Source organism: Chinchilla lanigera, unplaced genomic scaffold (assembly GCF_000276665.1).
Source record: "Chinchilla lanigera isolate Chin_1 unplaced genomic scaffold, ChiLan1.0 scaffold00178, whole genome shotgun sequence".
NCBI classification, from domain to species: domain Eukaryota; kingdom Metazoa; phylum Chordata; class Mammalia; order Rodentia; family Chinchillidae; genus Chinchilla; species Chinchilla lanigera.
Window position 1 is genome coordinate 907,864 of NW_004955579.1, and position 18,156 is coordinate 926,019.

At 42.6% G+C, this 18,156-nt stretch overlaps 1 protein-coding gene across 1 annotated transcript in view; it reads right to left on the reverse strand.

Annotated features, from left to right (window-relative positions):
- The window catches only part of Ncapg2 (non-SMC condensin II complex, subunit G2), a gene marked incomplete at its 5' end in the record, with an annotated part of 59,009 nt that overhangs the window by 11,357 nt on the left and 29,496 nt on the right, over nucleotides 1-18,156 (reverse strand). Inside the window, 11 exon segments of the mRNA XM_005414102.2 lie at nucleotides 1,652-1,792; nucleotides 3,921-4,108; nucleotides 8,292-8,391; nucleotides 8,830-8,970; nucleotides 9,055-9,171; nucleotides 9,751-9,912; nucleotides 10,027-10,180; nucleotides 11,098-11,168; nucleotides 13,121-13,294; nucleotides 16,185-16,288; nucleotides 16,486-16,708. Coding sequence (XP_005414159.1) covers nucleotides 1,652-1,792; nucleotides 3,921-4,108; nucleotides 8,292-8,391; nucleotides 8,830-8,970; nucleotides 9,055-9,171; nucleotides 9,751-9,912; nucleotides 10,027-10,180; nucleotides 11,098-11,168; nucleotides 13,121-13,294; nucleotides 16,185-16,288; nucleotides 16,486-16,708 — 1,575 coding nt within the window.

An 18,156-nucleotide genomic window follows, 5' to 3' on the forward strand; every position in this document is an offset into this window, starting at 1 on the left:
TAAACATCTTTTTAGTCATGATTTTGTTACAAATTCATATAATTTTTATGGACATAGAAGCCTTATGCTGTGTTCTCAATGTCTTGGTCAACAACACACTACAGGTAGAAGGTTCTAGAGACTGTTCCACCTGTGACATCTATGTCAGCAACTACAGAACGCAGCACCTTGAGATCACCTAGCAACACATCCCTCAGACATGTGCCAGTGGCTACATGGCACAGGACCATGTACAAACGCATGGAACTCGATGACACTCCCCGTCAGCAGACACTCATCGTCACCTCTGCTCTTAGGCATGACTCATGCCTCAGAGGACATCTACAAGAAGGAAACGACATTCTGAACCATCATCTGGCTATGTCCTTTTCCACCAAATAGACCCATAATTTCTGCATTAATAATTGTCCTCCATCCAACTATAGTTACTTCTAAGAGAATGAGCCAATATGCAAGAAAAAATGATTTATTGAAATTGATGTCAGAAATTTAAATCTCCTGTGCTTAGAAATGAAAAAGAGAAAGGTAATAATACAGCAGGCAGAGGTAAGAACTACTACATTCTGCTCACTTGACTATCCCCACTTTCATCTCCAGGAAATAGTCTTAAGAAATGAATTGACTCAGTCAGGTGTGGTGGCATATGCTTATAATCCCAGCACTCTGGAAGGCGGAGGTAGGACTGAAAGTTCAAGCTCAGCCAGGGTAATGTTGTGATACCCTGTCTCAAAATAAAAGAACAAAGAAGGAGTGGGAATGTAGCTCAGTGTGAGGACCTCAGGTTCCAGGCACAATGCCACCACCACCACCAAAGAGGACCAACTCATTCAGTCCTCTGAGGGGCTGGGGATTTAGCTCAGTGGCACAGTGCTTGCCTGGCAAGCACGAGGTTGTGAGTTCGATTCCCAGTACTGGAAAAAAACAAAAAAAAAGCCTCTGAGTGTCCAACCTTTGGTTCTGCGTGGGCCACACTGAGGGAAGAGAAATTGTCTTGAGCAGCATACTTGCTAATTAAGAAAACTTACAGGTTTGCTTAATACCCATGAAAGCTGTCTTCACAGGCACATGCATAAGTAAGCTAAAATACTATCATCAGTGATTACTGCATTTTACTTGCCAAGTCACACAAGCACAATCTGCACTTGAGCCTCAGTCATGAAAAATAACACTAAAAATTACACATTAACCCGTACTTGTCAATATGAACCCCAGGTGGCACATGCATGACTATCCCAATTGATGGCTTGTACCACTGGTGATACAGAGGGACCTAATCTAACAAAATTAATAAAAAGCCACCTGGCGGAACAGTCATGCATGTACCATTGGTGGTTCAAGCCAGCAGGAACACAACATGTTCAAATCAGAGCATCTAACAGTGAGATATAAGAGTTATGGACCCATCATGAATACGACTGGACATGTGTGCCCCAAAGATAGCTAACACAAATACCCCAATGTGAACCCAGTTCCATCCTAGGCCCTTGTACATGACTCCCAAATGCCACTGGCCTGAACAGAGAGTGCAGTACTAGAAAATCACACCCCTCTATGAGTGTTTAGGTCTGAAAAACTGAACTTGTGCTACTGGTAGAAATGGCATCTTGTAAGCAAAAAAAGAGGCTGGGCAGTTTCCAGATCAGCACCTCACCTTCCGCAGCTGGTGGCTGATCTCGACCACAGGTGCAGCGATCAGGGTGGAAAGCACACCCCGGTGGACAGGGCTATCTTCATGCCGTGTCTGCACAGTGGCTATGAACTCATGAAGCGGGTTCTGCACAGAATACAGGAGCTGCAAGAAAACACATTAGTCACAGTCAGTAGAGCTGTATTATCTTGGTTAAAAAAAACAAGACTTCAAAATGAGCATGCCTAGCTGGTGGTAGTACATCTCTGCATAGTATTCTTGGATACTGAAGCAAGTGGATCATAAGTTTGAGCTCAGCCTGGGCAACTGAGTGACTTACCAAGATCCTGTCTCAAAATAAAATAAAACTTTAAAAGGTCTTAGGGAAACAGCTCAGTGTGAAAGCCCTGGGTTCCATAACTAGTATTATAAAAAAACCTAGCTGGGTGTAGTGGCACTTGGGAGGCTGAGGCAGAAGGACTGCCACAAGTTTGAGGCCAGACTGGACTATATAGTGAGTTCAAAGCCAACCTGAATTACAGAGAAGACCCTTTCTCAAAAAAAAAAAACACTCCTCCTATCCCATCCCCCACCTCTTCCAGGAGCTGTGAGGTTCATCTGCCAATCACCAGGCCTACCACCTTCCTCTCAGCAGCTCATGCAAGTCTCCTGGGTACCACTGCTCACAGAGGACAGCTGTGATCAAAGCCTTTACCAGGAGCAAAACAAAAATCCTCAAAAACACAAGTGCTATGACTACGAAGAAAGAAGGAAGAAGAAGATGAAGGGAAAGGAGAAGGAAGAAAGGAGAAACATCAATGACACTAACAAAGCAACTTCTGATAGGAAAATTAAAGATCCTGCAACAATGACATTAAATAAACAGGAGTTGGGGATGTAGCGCAATGGCACAAGCACCTGCCTCATAAATGCAAGGTCCTGAGTTTGATTCCCAGTACCAAAAAAAAGGAAAAAAAAAAAAAAAAAAAAAGAAAGAAAGAAAGAAAGAAAGAAAGAAAGAAAGAAAGAAAGAAAAATCAGTAAAATTTCAAAGTAAATGAAAGAGACTGAAGAAAATGTGATGAGTGGTATTGGATTAGATTTAAAACAAAGAAAATTTAGTTACAAAGTACATTATCACTCGGGAAGCTAAGGCAGGAGGATCGCTGTGAGTTTGAGACCAGCCTGGGCTACAAAGTGAGTTCAAAGCCAGCCTGAACTGCATAGTGAGACCTTGTCTCAAAAAAAAAAAAAGACAAAAAATAAATAAACAAACAGATCACAGACACTAAAAACAATGCATGAAAAACAAAAGACATTTCAAATGAATTCAGATATGAATGAGGTTAGGAAAAATATGGCCAATAAACTTCAGTTCCTTCCATCAGCTAAGGCTACAATAAAACTGAAAGTCTTAAATATTTTATAAAAGCTGTCACCTATTTAAACATTTTTTAGATTCTTCATTAAAAAATAACAGCTCACCAACAGAAAAAGTAATGATTTGCTCTTATAACATGAATTTGTTCAGAAATTGGCATTACATTACTTTTAGGAGCAAAGTAATCTGGCACATTTCTTTGTTGTTTTGCATTACTGGTGATTGAACCCAGGGCTTTCACACTGAATTACATCCCCAGCGCTTTTATCTTTTAAAAAATTTTTCAGACAGGGTCTCACTATGTAGCCCAGGCTAGCCTTGGGGTGTCTACCCTCCTGCCTCAGCCTCCTGAGAGGCTGGGAGCATAGATGTGCACTACACACCCAGCGCCCAGACCTTTTTATATGAATCAACACTTTCACTGTACATCAGCCTTCCACCATCGACAGCGAACTGTCCTTGACTGCTTCCCACCAGGGGAGAAGCTACAGGCAGTGGGAGAATTCCTACAATGGGAAACAGCATTTCTCCTGGATACAGTCTCTGCCACTCCACAAATAATAAAAATTAGCATCTTTGAGTCTATTCTGTCTGGAAAATTCTGGAAGTAACTGTGTGCATGCAGGGGCTACAGCAATCAGATCTGCTTCCTGTGCTGTGGTTAGAGGGTGGGAACTCCTGAAATCCTGCTTTGAGCCTGGGGGCCGCCTGAGACCCAGGATCTAGACTCCGCCTACCTCCCTGGTTCAGAGAACCGTTGGAGTGAGCCCCCAGAAGACACAGTAGGCACTACAGGGTGTCTGCAGCAGAGCCCCCAACCACCCCTGAGCAGCTACAATCTCCACACAGCTCAGCCCTGTCAACCCTTGGGCAAACACCCTCAGCCCAAAGTCTGCTGGAGGGTATCAGTACCCGCAGGCCTTCTTCCGGTTGCTTCTTGAAGCTCCGTGCCATGCATTCCAACATTTTCTGAAATACTTTCTGGACTGTATCAAACAGCACTGTAATTTCTTCATCTGAATCTCTTTTCTGAATCAAAGAACTTCCAGTGACCTCTTTCAGAATGCCAAGAAGTAAAGACACATAAAAAAATCCTTTTACTAGAAAGAAATGGGAAAAATCAGTTATAATTAGGCATACTCAGGCATAGTTAGTTGAAATATTTTAATACATGTAAATAATGGCAAGTGAAAAGAATTTATTACTATGAACCAATACTTATACCAGGTTGGTCAGACTGCTCTAAATTCTAACCTGAATAAAAATGGTTTGCTCCATTTAAGTATAAACCCAACACTTCCAAAAGCAGTAATACTGTACTGGTACTTTGTTCCCTGCAGCAGTAAACACACAGCAATTTGGTTATAATTCCTAGAACACCTAAATTATTTGTCTCTTATGAGGAAAGTCAACAATCTGCTATAATAGGCACAACCAAGATGGCCTGAGAATTCCTGAAACATGATGTATCTCACGGAGGAACTATAAAATTTCTAACACTTGAGAGTAGCTTACTAGTTGTCTCTCTCTTCCAAATAATCAACTTAACTATGTACCATTAATTTGGTAAAATCAACTCATAACTAACCTACTGCTATGATTCATCCTCGGGTCTTGACTTTTCCTTTTTCTTCATGAACAGTCCTGTTGGTAAACTGATCTACAAAAGCAAAGCCAGTGACTTGCACTTGTGAGATGTCAATGTGTCTAAGTGATCTTGTCCCCTCTGACACACAGCCACATGGGTCACTGTGGGCCAAGGGCAAGATAGCACAGATGAGGGCAGGATTGAAGCCTCAAGATGCCTTGTTAGAGTCCCCATGTATTTAAAGTAAAACAATCATGCAATAAAGCACAGAACTGAGGCGGTAAAGGAGGATTGCTGAGAACACAGGCCTAGAGACAGGGGCAAACACCTCAGCCTACAGAGTAAAAGGTACAACAGGCTCCTCTTGAGACCCCTGTCCACAATCCAAATCTACCCCATAAAGTAAGAGACCCTTTTTTGTGCCAGTTTCTATAATCATGCACCCTAGTTTACCCTCTAGAAAGACTTATGGTCCGCCATAATAAAAAAACCTGTCATATCTCTAAAGCCACAACAGAAATTTTCAGACTTTCTCCTACTCAAAAGAGAGTGGAAGGACACCTTCCTCACATCTGCTTTTCTGCTGGAACCCAGTGTGGGGTGGTAAAGAGATGTTGCTGAGCTTCCACCATACACTATAGACCAAACATCTGACAGATAAGTGTGGCCATCCTCCTGCATCTGTCCTCAGGGTAAGTACACACTAAGGTTCACAAAACCATATGAGCTACAAACTAGAAAGTTTCTTATGTTCAAGCATATGTATCTTGCAAACCAAATAGGTAACAGGTACTGGTTAGTACAAACAGCGAAGGGCTAGTCCTAAGCCCAGCAACCTCATGCAGGAGGCACTGATCTGGGAGAAATCACAGTACCAGGGTTCGCCTCTCAAAGATGTGTGAGCTCACAGCCCATCACTAAGTAGAGGAAAGCTGTCAGTCTAGAAGGAATCTTGGTTCCCACAGTTCTTTCAACAAGAGCTCTGTCAGTGAACAAGCAGCTCAATAAGAACCAGGATGCTCTATGAGCTGAGGGCCACCTTGTGCTGCCTGATGCTGTCCATGGCTGGCCTTGGCCTCCAGGATGCAGCAACCTCAGCCTGCCTGACATCCCTCTACATCAATTTCCTTTCCCTTTTCATTAAGACAAAGGCCCACATTTAGTATAATCTTATTTTTTACGAACTTAACATTCCTTTTTATTTATGCTGATACTTTTTACTAGGAAGTCTTCTTTTTCCATGATCTGGTTATTTTTAGTGCTCGATATTACAGAATGCACGGTATTTTTCAAAACATACGTATGTGTGGTTTTTGTTGTTTCATTTTGTTTTGGTTTTTTTTGGTGATGTTGGGGATTGAATCCAGGGCCTTGTGCATGCTAGACCAAGTGCCCTACCACTGAAATACATCCAGTCCAATACTGTTATAGCAGGAACACCCACATGTTTATGAGCTTGGGCCACCCCTGCTGTGTTCTAGGAATACCTCTTGTTTAGTACACATTTCAGCATGACAGATGTTCCAATAAAATGATGAAAAGGTAACTAATTTCTTAAATGAAAATGGTTTGTATATTGAAACTCTTTCACATAGGACAAAAAGTCCAGCAAATAAGTAGATTCTGGGTCTACCTGGCTAAATGGTTAACTATATACCCAGGAACATTTGTGACAGCTATGGAATGGCTACCCCGTGCTTTCATCCTGGAAACCCTGTTACTAGAACATGTAAATATAAAGGTCCCATTAGTTTGGTTACAAATCAAGGGAACAGTTTGGGGCCTTATTTGGAGGGAACACAACACTAAATGATGAAATTGGCTAACAGGAGATCTACAATTCTAGTTACCTTCTCAGAGAAGTAAATTTTATAACCAAGAATAGAAAAATAATTCTTAATAAGCTTAAAAAATTATTTTGACTGTTTTCACCATTAAGCTCAAGAATACAATGCAGTTTTCACAATAAAGAATTTTCTCATTTTTTTTTTCTTTTTGATTTTTTTCTGGTACTGGGAATCGAACTCATGACCTCGCGCTTGCCAGGCAAGCGCTGTGCCACTGAGCTAAATCCCCAGCCCCCACAATAAAGAATTTAAACAGTAAAATTAGACCCTGAAACAAATACTGGTTCCACTTAATGTTTACTCTTTGACTGCGGACATTTTAACATGAATAAATAACCTTACTTGTAATCAAAGACTATCTTAAGGTTGTTGACCAAGGTCCCAGGCACCAGTGCTCCCAAAGTACCAGCTCCAGGAACCATGCAGGGAGGAGACAAGACCCTCTCGGGTCTGCAGAGACATGTTCAGACTTTGGGAATAACACTACAGATGAATTATCACTTGACCACAGACTATGAAACCTAGCTTACTTGGGATGTCACTCTCAGTCTCCTCTAGCAAACTTCTAGGCATAAAGAAATATAAATCTCAGATGCTGATGCTTCCCTACGTCTCAGTAATACGGATGTGTCATAAAAAATTACCTAGAAACAGCCCACATCACAGAGGACTGGAGCTAGAGGCTAGTGGTTAAGAGCTAGGGTTAAGAGATTAAGGACCACCATGTATTACAGCAGCCATTGATATTTTCCTACTAATCTGTCCATAACTCTGTAATGTCTGTATTGTTCCCATGCTATTTCGTAAAGGGATGTATGTTTATTACTATGCGTTTCCTACAACCATTGAGAATAGTCAATGAATATTCAATTGGTCACTCATGTATAACTCTATTTTCTTTAGAAACCACTTTGAAGACACGAAAGTACAGTACAACAACCATTGATAATAACCTACCACTTTTGTCTGTAACTATTATTTGTGTATTTGTTGTCCTGAGAAACTATCTTGTCGATAACAATATGTAAAACAACAACCATTGATAATTTCCTACCACTCTGTCTATAATTCGGTAAGCCCCCCCTATTACTATGTTATCTTTCTTTTACTCTTTAAAATAAAAAAAAAATTAAAAAATAAAAAAAAGGATGGCAGCAAGGTGACCCCTGGGTCACAGAAACCTCAAAAAAAAAGATTAAGGATTAGTGAGCACTAAGGGTGAGGGGCCAGGGTTAAGGTTGGGTCGGGGATCACAGACAAGCTGTTTCCTTTCTGGCCAGAGATTGATCAGAAGGTGAAAGAGACCTGGCACCAGTACCAGATGAGTCGCCTTCCTGGGCCATATCACACATGCCCCTTCCTCCAGGACCCTAAGTAGCTCCCCTTTCGTTCCCTCATGACTACCCAAGAAGCCACTGTGGTGTCATGTTACTAGCTGCCATAGGTGACCCATGCTACCCCTTTTCCTTGGTGGGGTGGGGGCATTACCCAACAACTCCCAACTCACCCCACCCTCAGCAGCACATACCAGAGAGGACCAATCTGCGCTCCTCTCTGAGGTTCATTACACAGATCCCAGGTGGGGAAAGTCAGCCTGGCAATGAAACAGACCCCAGACATAAGAAGAATCCCAAGGATCTTGTCACAAGCTAGATGGTCACGCATGACACCAGAAATACCTCTGAACAGGCTGGCTGCACTAGCCAATGCTCTTTTAGCATAAGCTGGTTTGTATCACATATCTGACACTGGTCAGTCAGAGTCCTGACCTACAAAGTAAGGGAAGGAGACAGACAGGTTTTGACTTAGTACTCTAAAACAGCCTTTAATGGATGGTGTATACTGTGCCTGTTTGCATGATCGTAAGACTCCGCTGTAGAAGCTTTATCTGAAACTTCGGATCTCCAAGGCCAACCATAACAACGTCTTTACACACGGTCAGGTAGGTCTGTAGGGGAAAAGTGGGGTTACCAGCAGAGGCCATTAAGAAAGGAGCCACACAGGCCTGACAAAGCTGCTGCTACATGGTACACTAGTTACCCCAGACCAGACATTTACAACCTTATTTTTGTCTCCATAAGAAATCTAGAGACATATATTTGGGGTGGGGGAGACCAGGAATCAAATTCAGGAACTTGCGCTTGCCAGGCAGGGGCTGTGCCACTGAGCTATATCCCTGGCCTCTAGAGGCGTATTTTATGTAACTCTCCCAACCAAACACTTGTCACATGCAATGTAAAAATTATATTAAAACTATGCAGTTTATGAAAAAACAAACTCTTGCCATTTAAATGCCACTATAAGCATTTAAAAAGACTAACACCAAGGTGTAAAATTATACTCTCAAAGAGAAAAGGACCAAGGACCTGCAGCCCATGGTACTGACCTGGATGATTTGCTGATAAACAACCCTGCGGAGCTTCAGGTGTTCTTCTTCTTGGTCTTGAATTAAAGCCAAAACCTTGCTTTCTAACCAAAACCCAGTGTCTTCCAAGACAGATAGATGGACTTTCCCTTCAGAGCACATCTGCGCAACACAACCACAGAGAGGTGAATCAGTGAGAAAGTGGCCCTGAGCTGAGCTGCCCAGGCCAGAAGGGTTGCCACACACCTTGTGCTCAAGATGGATGCTCAGCCGGCAGTGGAGGCTGAAGGCTTTCAGGGCAGCAGACTCACTGAAGTTCGGGGACTTCCCACCTGGTGACTGCAGAAGTGACTCCAGATCTGCCTAAGTAATGTCACAGCCTCAGAGCCACATTCTGAGCACACATGACCAAAACAGGAGGCACCTGACTACAAGTGCTGGTGAACCATGACACCTCCTCAGGTGACACCTGCCCAGCCGTTTTGGCACCTGACACCAGCCTGGGAGGAGGTTGCCAGGCACCAGTGCTGTGCTGCAGACCCCACCTTGCACCTGGCCCTACTGTACAACCACTCAGGGTGGCAGTGGTGACGGTGCTGGAGGAGGAAACAGAACTCCGTGGAATGCTGGGGCCCCATGAATTCACACCAAATACTCTCCGAGACTCCTGAAAAGACTTGCCAAGGACACTGAAGGGAGCTGGTATTTCCCCTGGTGGGCCAGACTCACGTGTACAAGTCTTCCCAAAGAGAATATGTTCTGAAAAGCAGGAGACCAGCCAGGTCCCACTTGGGTCTGCCCCCTCTTGCAAGAAGACCAGGGCTGGGAAGTGGCTCTGCTGCCAGGCTCACCAGCTGGCTCAGTGACCTGTGGACTTTTGCTCTCACCTCCTTTTCAACTCAGAACTTGTTACCAGCCTCCATTTTTAGGGCAGAAAGTTACCTTTGACATCTCAAGTGCTTTCAAAAGTTGGTTAAGTTTCCTCCTGGGTGCAGAGAGTAGACATTCTCGGTTCTTTGGATGGGATAGCAAGTACTCCATGTAGACTAAGGCCAACTCGGGCTTCACTGGGCGTGTGTCCTGGATCTGTACTTTACGCTTATTCTGAGGCAGGCACAGGGATAGTCAGACAGTTGGAAATCACATTCCCAGAAGAGGATGAAATTTCCAACATACATTGTCCCTCCTTGCCAGACTCCACAGAAGGCCCACACACACCTTGGCCTGTGGCTGCTCCACCGGTAGCCAGTCCTCGATGAGCTCTAGGACATGCCCCACCTGTCCCCAGGAGCACAGGCAGTCCAGCAAGGTGCAGTAGCTCTTGTCCACAGCGCCCTCCTCCTGGCTCCTCAAGGTGGAGATCACCCCACAGCTGAAAATGTCAAGTATATAAAACCAAGTTCACATTTCAACAGCAAGGTCCCTGCCTCCCCCAAAGTGAGGAACATGCTGAGGTGTGCAGGTTCCTCTTATAACATTAACAACATGGAAGGAAGACGAGTTTCCCCTGGAACAATGCATGCAGAATTGCTTCTGAGAGCGCTAAAAGATCAAGGACCCCCAAAACACAGCCTTTCGTTCTTTCTGTGCCATCCCTCTCAGATTTTAGAGCAAGAGTTTCTAATTCCAGGGGTTAATTTTTGTTCGGCACCAAAAGACTTTTTTTTGTACTGAAGTAACCAAACCACAAGCCACTAGAACTACAGTATCCAACAGAAAACAGTACGCAAAAGAAGATGGGTGTGGCTCAGTGGCAAGACACTAGCCGAGCAAGCACAGGCCCTTAGCGCTTTAAAAAAAAAAAAAAAAAAAGAAGGAAAAGTAGTATAGAAATCTGGCTTGCAATTTAAAGTTTTGCACCATATTTCAAAATGTAAAGAAAAATAAGTAAAACGAATTTCAATAACGTATCTTATTTAACCCAATTTATCCACATCATTTTAGCACATAATATTTAACGTTCTTCCTTTCACACCCTAACTCTGGTTTTATATGCATTCTGTGCTCACGCCACATCTCAATCCAGAGGTCACAAGAGCTCAGAGCCGCCTGAGGTCAGCAGTGGCCACAGCTCTCTGTCTCACCACACTAGGTGTCAAAACAACCCCAAGACTTTCAATCAGTTATAGCCTTTGATCTTCAGGGCCTCTCTCATTATTCAACAGCCCCAGAGCTCACCATGAGCACATCCTGCCACCAGCACAGGAGGGCATAGAAGTGAAAGCTCCACACAGGTAGTCAGTGACTGGGCCAGGACCACAGCCAAGGTTCTGCCACACTGCAGCATACCTGAATGGAGGGACGGCAGATGCTGGCAGAAAGGACATCAGCATGAACAAAGGGACCTTGCAGCGATTATCCTAGGAAGATACGGAGACAGGATCTGTGACACTCAGACATTCTGAAAACCTCTCCTCATGACTTCCAATCATCCATTCCCCAAGTCCCTCTTATAATTCCTTTTGATGTTTAAAGGGAAAACTAAACCTCACTATTGCAACAATGATGTAACTTAAGCAGATTTTAACTGCTGAGACTCCGTCAAGAACAACCCACAAGAAACATTCTTGTCTGGCATGGTGAATTCTAAAGAAAAAAAAAATAATTTTCCTGAAAATATATGTGAAACAGAAACAGAAGCAAAACCAAAATCTGATGTTTTCTTCATGCGCATTCAGTTAACGCCTGGCCCCCAACTCCCAATAGAGACAGAGATCCACTCTTAATGCTACAAGGAGACTAAGGTGTAGCTCATGTCCATTGCTTCAAAGGAGGGGACACAGCCTATCTCAGCTTCTGGCAGCAGAGAAGCCACTCACAAACACCAGGATTAACTGACCACTGCCCTTTGGCCCTAGAAACCCCACACCCTACTCATCTGCCAACCTAGCCCCATGTTTCTGGTCACCTTCTGAGGTTTCTGAAGTAATGCTGGTTTCTCAATCCACAGTAATAAGCTGGGCTTTAAAATTTACTAGTGAATTTAGCAATTGAGATGATCTGCCTGTGTGGCAGGCCATGCTTTCCTTTCAGGAAGAGATTGAAGGTCAGAGACTTGACCATCACAGAAACAAGGACACACAGTCAAAGTTAAGTGGCCCAAGAGTCACACACAGTTCAGAAGTAGACCATAGAGTAACATTCAGGAAGGGTGGTTCAAAAGATACACATTATATTTTTGTATTTAAATTATGCTTTTTTATAGCTGGGAATAACTTTGCATGTTTAACAGTTAATCTTTTTTTAAATTTGGTTTTTGAAATACGAACTTTCTGCAAGGCTCAGATATAGCTCAGTGATTGAACTCTTGCCTAGTATGCATGAGGCCCTGCATTCCATCCCCAGTACCAATGAAACAAAAGATACCTGAACTTCTTCAGAAATAAAAAGTCTAGGAGTGAGAGGGTTTCCTTCAACCAAAAAGAAACCACACAGAGAGAGACAACGGTGGCTGCCAGGAGTGAGGCGGGGCAAGGAAGGGGAGAGCTGCTCATCACAGGACACACGTTCCAGCGGGACAGAAACAGCAAGTTCAAGAGACCTTCTACACAGCGAGTGACAATAGTTGACAACAACAGATTGTACAGCATTCTCAGGAATCCCTAACAACACATTTTAAGTGTTTTCACCACAGAAATTGCTAAGTATGTGGGTAACATATGCATTATACAGCTTGGTTAGCCATTCCACAAGGTAGATGTATTTCAAAACAGGTCAAATACAGTAAGTACATATAAGTTTTATCTGTTAATTAAGAAAACACTTTTTTTTTTAAAAAAATAAGCTGGGTGTGGCGGTGCCTACCTGTAATCCCAGCACTAGGGAGGTTAAGGCAAGAGGATCACTGTAGCCTGTAGCCTGGGCTACAAAATGAGTTTAAGACCAGCTTGCACTACATAGCAAGACCTTGCCTCAAGAAAAAGGAATCTCACAGATAGTTTTGTGTGCTCTGGTGACAAACATGACCCTAGTGCCAGGGCACGTCTGCTCCAGGTACCTCCAGGCTGTGGAAAGGATTGAGGCTGGTGCAAGTGCACCTCCTGCTCAACAAGCCTCCTCCTCCAACCCTGCACAGTCCTGGACTCTAGAGTATGTGTGGCCATTAGAGCACAAAAGCAAGAGCTCACAGTATATACTGTGCTATGAAGCAGAGGCCAAGAAACATCAATCACATGGCAAGGTAAGTGTGAGTTCAATATTCCAGTGATAGAGATGACAAACTCACATGGGGGTAAACATGCTAGTAACATCTCCCAAATCCTAAGCCAATGTAATCTTGACATACTTCCCTTGCTGGTGGCCCAAGACTTACCTTAAATACTTTCAGGTACTCTGGAAGCACAGAGGCGAACTTGTTAACAGTATAAACTTTGGCCTCTTTATTATTTTCCAGACTTCTATGGATGCTCTTCCAGAGAATCACAATGATTTCTAATAAACCTGCCATGGATGCAACATCATTTACTGACAGTGTTTTGTCCAGAACCTAAGACACAAACAATGTTATTGTGAAAGAATGTAATAACAAGTATTGAGAGACAGTGCTATCACCAAAAGCACACTTCAGAATTATAGACCTAAGGCACAAATGTGAAGAATCTCAAGTCTACTGTTCACACCTTAATATGACTTGATTCTCTATTTTAGAGTATCTACTAAGAGGGTAAATATTTTTTCAAATCCTACCCGAGAAATAAATTCTAAGCTAATTCTACGTTGTTCATGCCCAGCAGAACCCAGTGCCACCACTTCGGTCTGAGTCAGCCCTGAACCTGGAATGACGATGGCTCAGGACCAACACCCACTACAGGGCAGGCGTCTGGTTTTTGTCATTTATCTTTTCCTGAACATATGCTGGTATTGCACAATGATCACAGACCCAAATACACCGTGTAAACCACAAATATGCTCTAGTAAATCCCTTCTATCCACAGAGCTGGTAGCACTATGCAGCCAACACCACCAGATACCTTCATCTGTACCACTGACCATCACTGCCCCAGTGACACATACACACTCACTGGAGGCCCTGCCTAGGAGGCCTGTGTGACAAAAAACTGTCACACATACTACAAAAAATTTTGCCTCTAGCAACTGGCTCCAGAGCCAAGGTTATCTTGGGATAGACAAGATGATTCAGTTCACATGTGGTATTTTTTTTGCTAACTACTCAAGTGTGAGACTGGGAAAAATTAAATCTTATTAACCAAGGTACACAGAAAAGCAAATGTGGCTTATACATAAAGTTAGCTGTTTTGACTTGCACTCAATGGGGGCAAACATATCACGGACACTCAAATTTACAAAGCAAAGAAACTCTTCAGGGTTTAGAAGCTACCAGAAGAACAATCTAAAAAGCAAACTGATAGTAAGTCTTCATTCTGCACTTAACTTTACTTTTTCCCATTCCAGCTCTGTGAGTATAAGGGGATTTATCATAATGTCTTTGTGGTTTACACCAAGCTTTCAGGTATTCGGTTACCACGTATTATCAGCACATGCTCAGGAAAATATAAATAGACATAGTTTTTTCAATAAACTAAAGAAGCCCATGATTCAGCACAGCAGGCTCATCCATAAGCTTTCATAAGAAAAACACCATAACCCTTTCGTGAACATCACTTGAAAAATATAGTAAACTCCTAAGTAGTAGTTCATTAAAGATGAGGCCACCTTTTATTTTATAAGAAAACATCTTCGGTTTTTAGCTGTTGACAAGAAAGGCTTAAAGGGATACTTCAAAAAATTTTGCCTCTAGCCATATAGACATTCTTACAATGAGAACTGCTACACATATATGACAAATTGTATTTTTTCTAACACAGGTTAAAATGTGGCTATGTATTCTTAAACCCCTGTCTAGAATGCAAATACCTATATGACAAGTTACGTAAACTTTTTTTTGCATAGGATACAACAGGACTACATATTTCTAAACTCTTGTCTTTTCTAGTGACACAGAACTTGACCTAAAAGATTACAATGCAAGCTTTCTCAATAATGTCTAAGTATAAACAATGAGGTGAAGAATTCCTTCAGTATTTAGAAATATAAAAGCCTCTCAACTAAGGCAATCCAAACATGTCTTTCCCTTTGCAAAAGCATTTCCAATCCCAGTGCCAGTGCACAGTGGCCCAGAGAGGCTGTCTGTCTGTCCACACCTGGGTGCATTCACTGTCTGCCCATCAGCACTGTCTGTACACAGCTGGTCTCTGGAAAGCCCCTATGAGCATGGTAAAATCAGCATGCTGTGTCACCAGCCCGGTTCCAGGAACTGCCTCCCTGAGAAGTTTGGGACCCTCTTGTCACACAGTGAGGGGAATCCCAAGAGGGGGCTCAGAGTCCACCCGCCCACCCTGAGTGTTCAGTAGGGACTTCCTTTTGTGGTGATGGAAGAATCTCCTTATACTCTTGTTCCTCTACTGCACATCTGTTTCCCTATACCTTTTCAGCAAAATTCCTGCTGAATAATTTCAGCCTAGTTTAACTGTCTGTGGGACAGTGAGAAAAGAGAAACAGCTAGGCAGGGATATAGCTAGTGGCCTGCTGGAGTGTAAAGGGAATGTGCTGGGACCGCTGACACTAGCTGAGAAGCCACTTGTGGAAGAGGCAGAGTCTGGGCACCTGTCTGCTTCTCCAGATGGGAGAAGAGCCCCTGTGGGCTCAGGACCTGCCTGGTGAGCACACCAGCCCGGTTTCCGCAAAGGGAAATTGCTTTTGATCTTCCACAGGTCAGCTTCCTTATCTAACCAGATGCTTCAAAACCCCCAAATTTTACTTTAGATGACACAGCTTATTACTGGTAAGTAGTATGCCCAAGTCTTAAATACTGTTTTCTTCTACTATAATTGGACATTTTGGATTCTTAAAAAACAGGAGGCAAAGAGTTCCTTTGATAACTCACGTCAAAAGACAATTCTATACAGCTCATGAGCAGAAATTCAGCCCCAAGATGTTTAGTAGAACCTTGTATTAGAGGCTATGAAAAACCTCAGCTTTAGTGTCAGTACTATAGAATCAGTACCATATCTAGAGCTAGAGCTATCTCCAATATACTATCAATACTAAGTAGAAACAATACTACTATTAGTAATTCTACTAGTAGAAACAATACTACTAGTAATAGTAGAAACAATAATACGGAACAAGTAGAAAAAATAAAACCGGGCGTGGTGGCACACCCCTGTAATCCCAGTACTTGGGAGGCTGAGGCAGGAGGATGTTTGTGAGTTCGAGACCAGCCTAGGCTACAAAGTGAGCTCAAGGCCAGCCTGAACTGCACAGAGAGACCCTGTCTCAAAAAGACAAAAAAAGAAAAACAACACTGACATGGCAGTCTGAAAAGTGACCCCATTAAGTTAATGTTCAAGACTTACGCTCACGTTTTCCTTCTCCCGCTCCTCCTGGTCCTGTGGAAGCTCTTGTAATGACCTCTGCATACAGGCGTTCAAGCAGTGGCGAATAACATGGATCAGCTTTGCTAAAATGTTTAATAACAATTAACTTAGATGTCTCCCCTACAAAATTAACTTCGAACAGGGAAATTATAATCCCAATTACTTAAGTTATTTTAAAGGAAACCATTAAGAAATGCACTAAAGCATGGAGCTTCTTAAAGTGACAAAGCCTGGGAACAGCGGGAACATGCGCCAGGCCAGGGCGGGAGGGCAGTCAGACCTATGTTGGTGCAGGCGGTGTGCTCGTGGGCATACTGATAGAACCTCCGGGCAGCTGCAGGATTCATCTGGATCAGCGTGACACAGCGTTCACACCAGATCTCCTCCGGCTGGTTCACAGGCAGGAAGGAGTTGAAGATGAGGCTCACCAGGCGTCTAGATACAGGTCGAGACTCTGTTTCCAGACGAACCAAAATGTGCTCCATGGGGCATATTTTCCAAAACTGTAAAAAGCACATGTGCAGAAGGAAACCAGCAGTTGCTCACATAATCTCCAAAACTGACTAAGGGACGGTTCTAGAAAATAACTAAAGAGGAATTGATTTTTACATTCCAGAAAATTTATTTAAGGTTGGGCACAGTGCTGCACACCTGCAATCCGAGCACTCTAGACTGAAGCAGAAGGATCACAAGTTCAAGCCCTGCTTGGACAACTTAGTGACTGAGATTTTGTTTAAAAATATTTAAAAACAGCTAGAAATGTAGCTCAATGTGAGGCTCTGGGTTCAATCCCCAAAACTGCAAAAAAAAGAGAAAAGAAAAAGAAAATTCTTTTAAAATAACTATACTAGAAAAAACCAATGGGTCACAGATGAAATCAAAGAAATTAAACACTATTTATAATCAAATGAAAATGTAGATACAACTTATAGGAACCTATGGGATGCAATGAAAGCAGTCCTCAGAGGAAAATTTATAGCGATGAATTCCAACCTCAGGAAAAGAGAATGAGCACAAATAAACAATCTTATGCTGTACCTCAAGCTTCTAGAAAAAGAGGAGCAAGTCAAGCCCAAAGCCCAAAGAAGACAGGAAAATATAAAGCTCAGGCAGAAAATAATACAATGGAGACTTTAAAAAAAAAAAAAAAGAAAGAATTAATGAATCAAAGAATTGGTTTGTTGAAAGAATAAACCAAATAAATAAACCCCTAGCCAACCTTAAAAAAAGGAAAGAAAAAACTGAAATACACACAATAAGGAATGAAAGGGATGAAATCACTACAGATCCTGTAGAAATTCAGAAGATCATGAATACCTACTTCAAAAATCTTTACTCTCATAGGATGGAAAACACAGAGGAAATGGACAAATTTCTAGATACATATGAATTACCAAAGGTGAATGAAGTAGATACAAAAATCCTGAATAACTCAGTATCAGCATGAAAAATTGCAAATTTAATAAAAACTTGCCAATGAAGAAAAGCCCAGGTCTTGATGGATTCACAGCTGAATTCTATAAGACATTTTGAGAATATTTAACACCAAGTCTTCTCAAACTCTTTAATGAAATTGAAAGGGAAGGAATTCTCCCCAACTCATTCCTAGAGGCAAGTATTATCCTGATACCAAAACCAGAGAAAGACCCAACCAAAAAAGAGAACTACAGGCCAATCTCCCTAATGAAAATAGATGTAAAAATTCTCAATAAAATACTAGTAAACAGAATGGAACAAATCATCAAGATTATACACCATGACCAAGTGGGATTCATTCTAGGAATTCAGGGATGGTTCAATATATGCAAATCCATTAATGTAATAAACCATACTCCCGGCCTCAGGGTTTCCCGGAAGGAGGGCTTCCGGCGCACAGGGAGCTGCGGGTGGGGAGCGCCAGCCTTCTGGCTGGCTAGCTTCCTGCCTGCTGGCTCCCGGAGGGTGGGCCCCC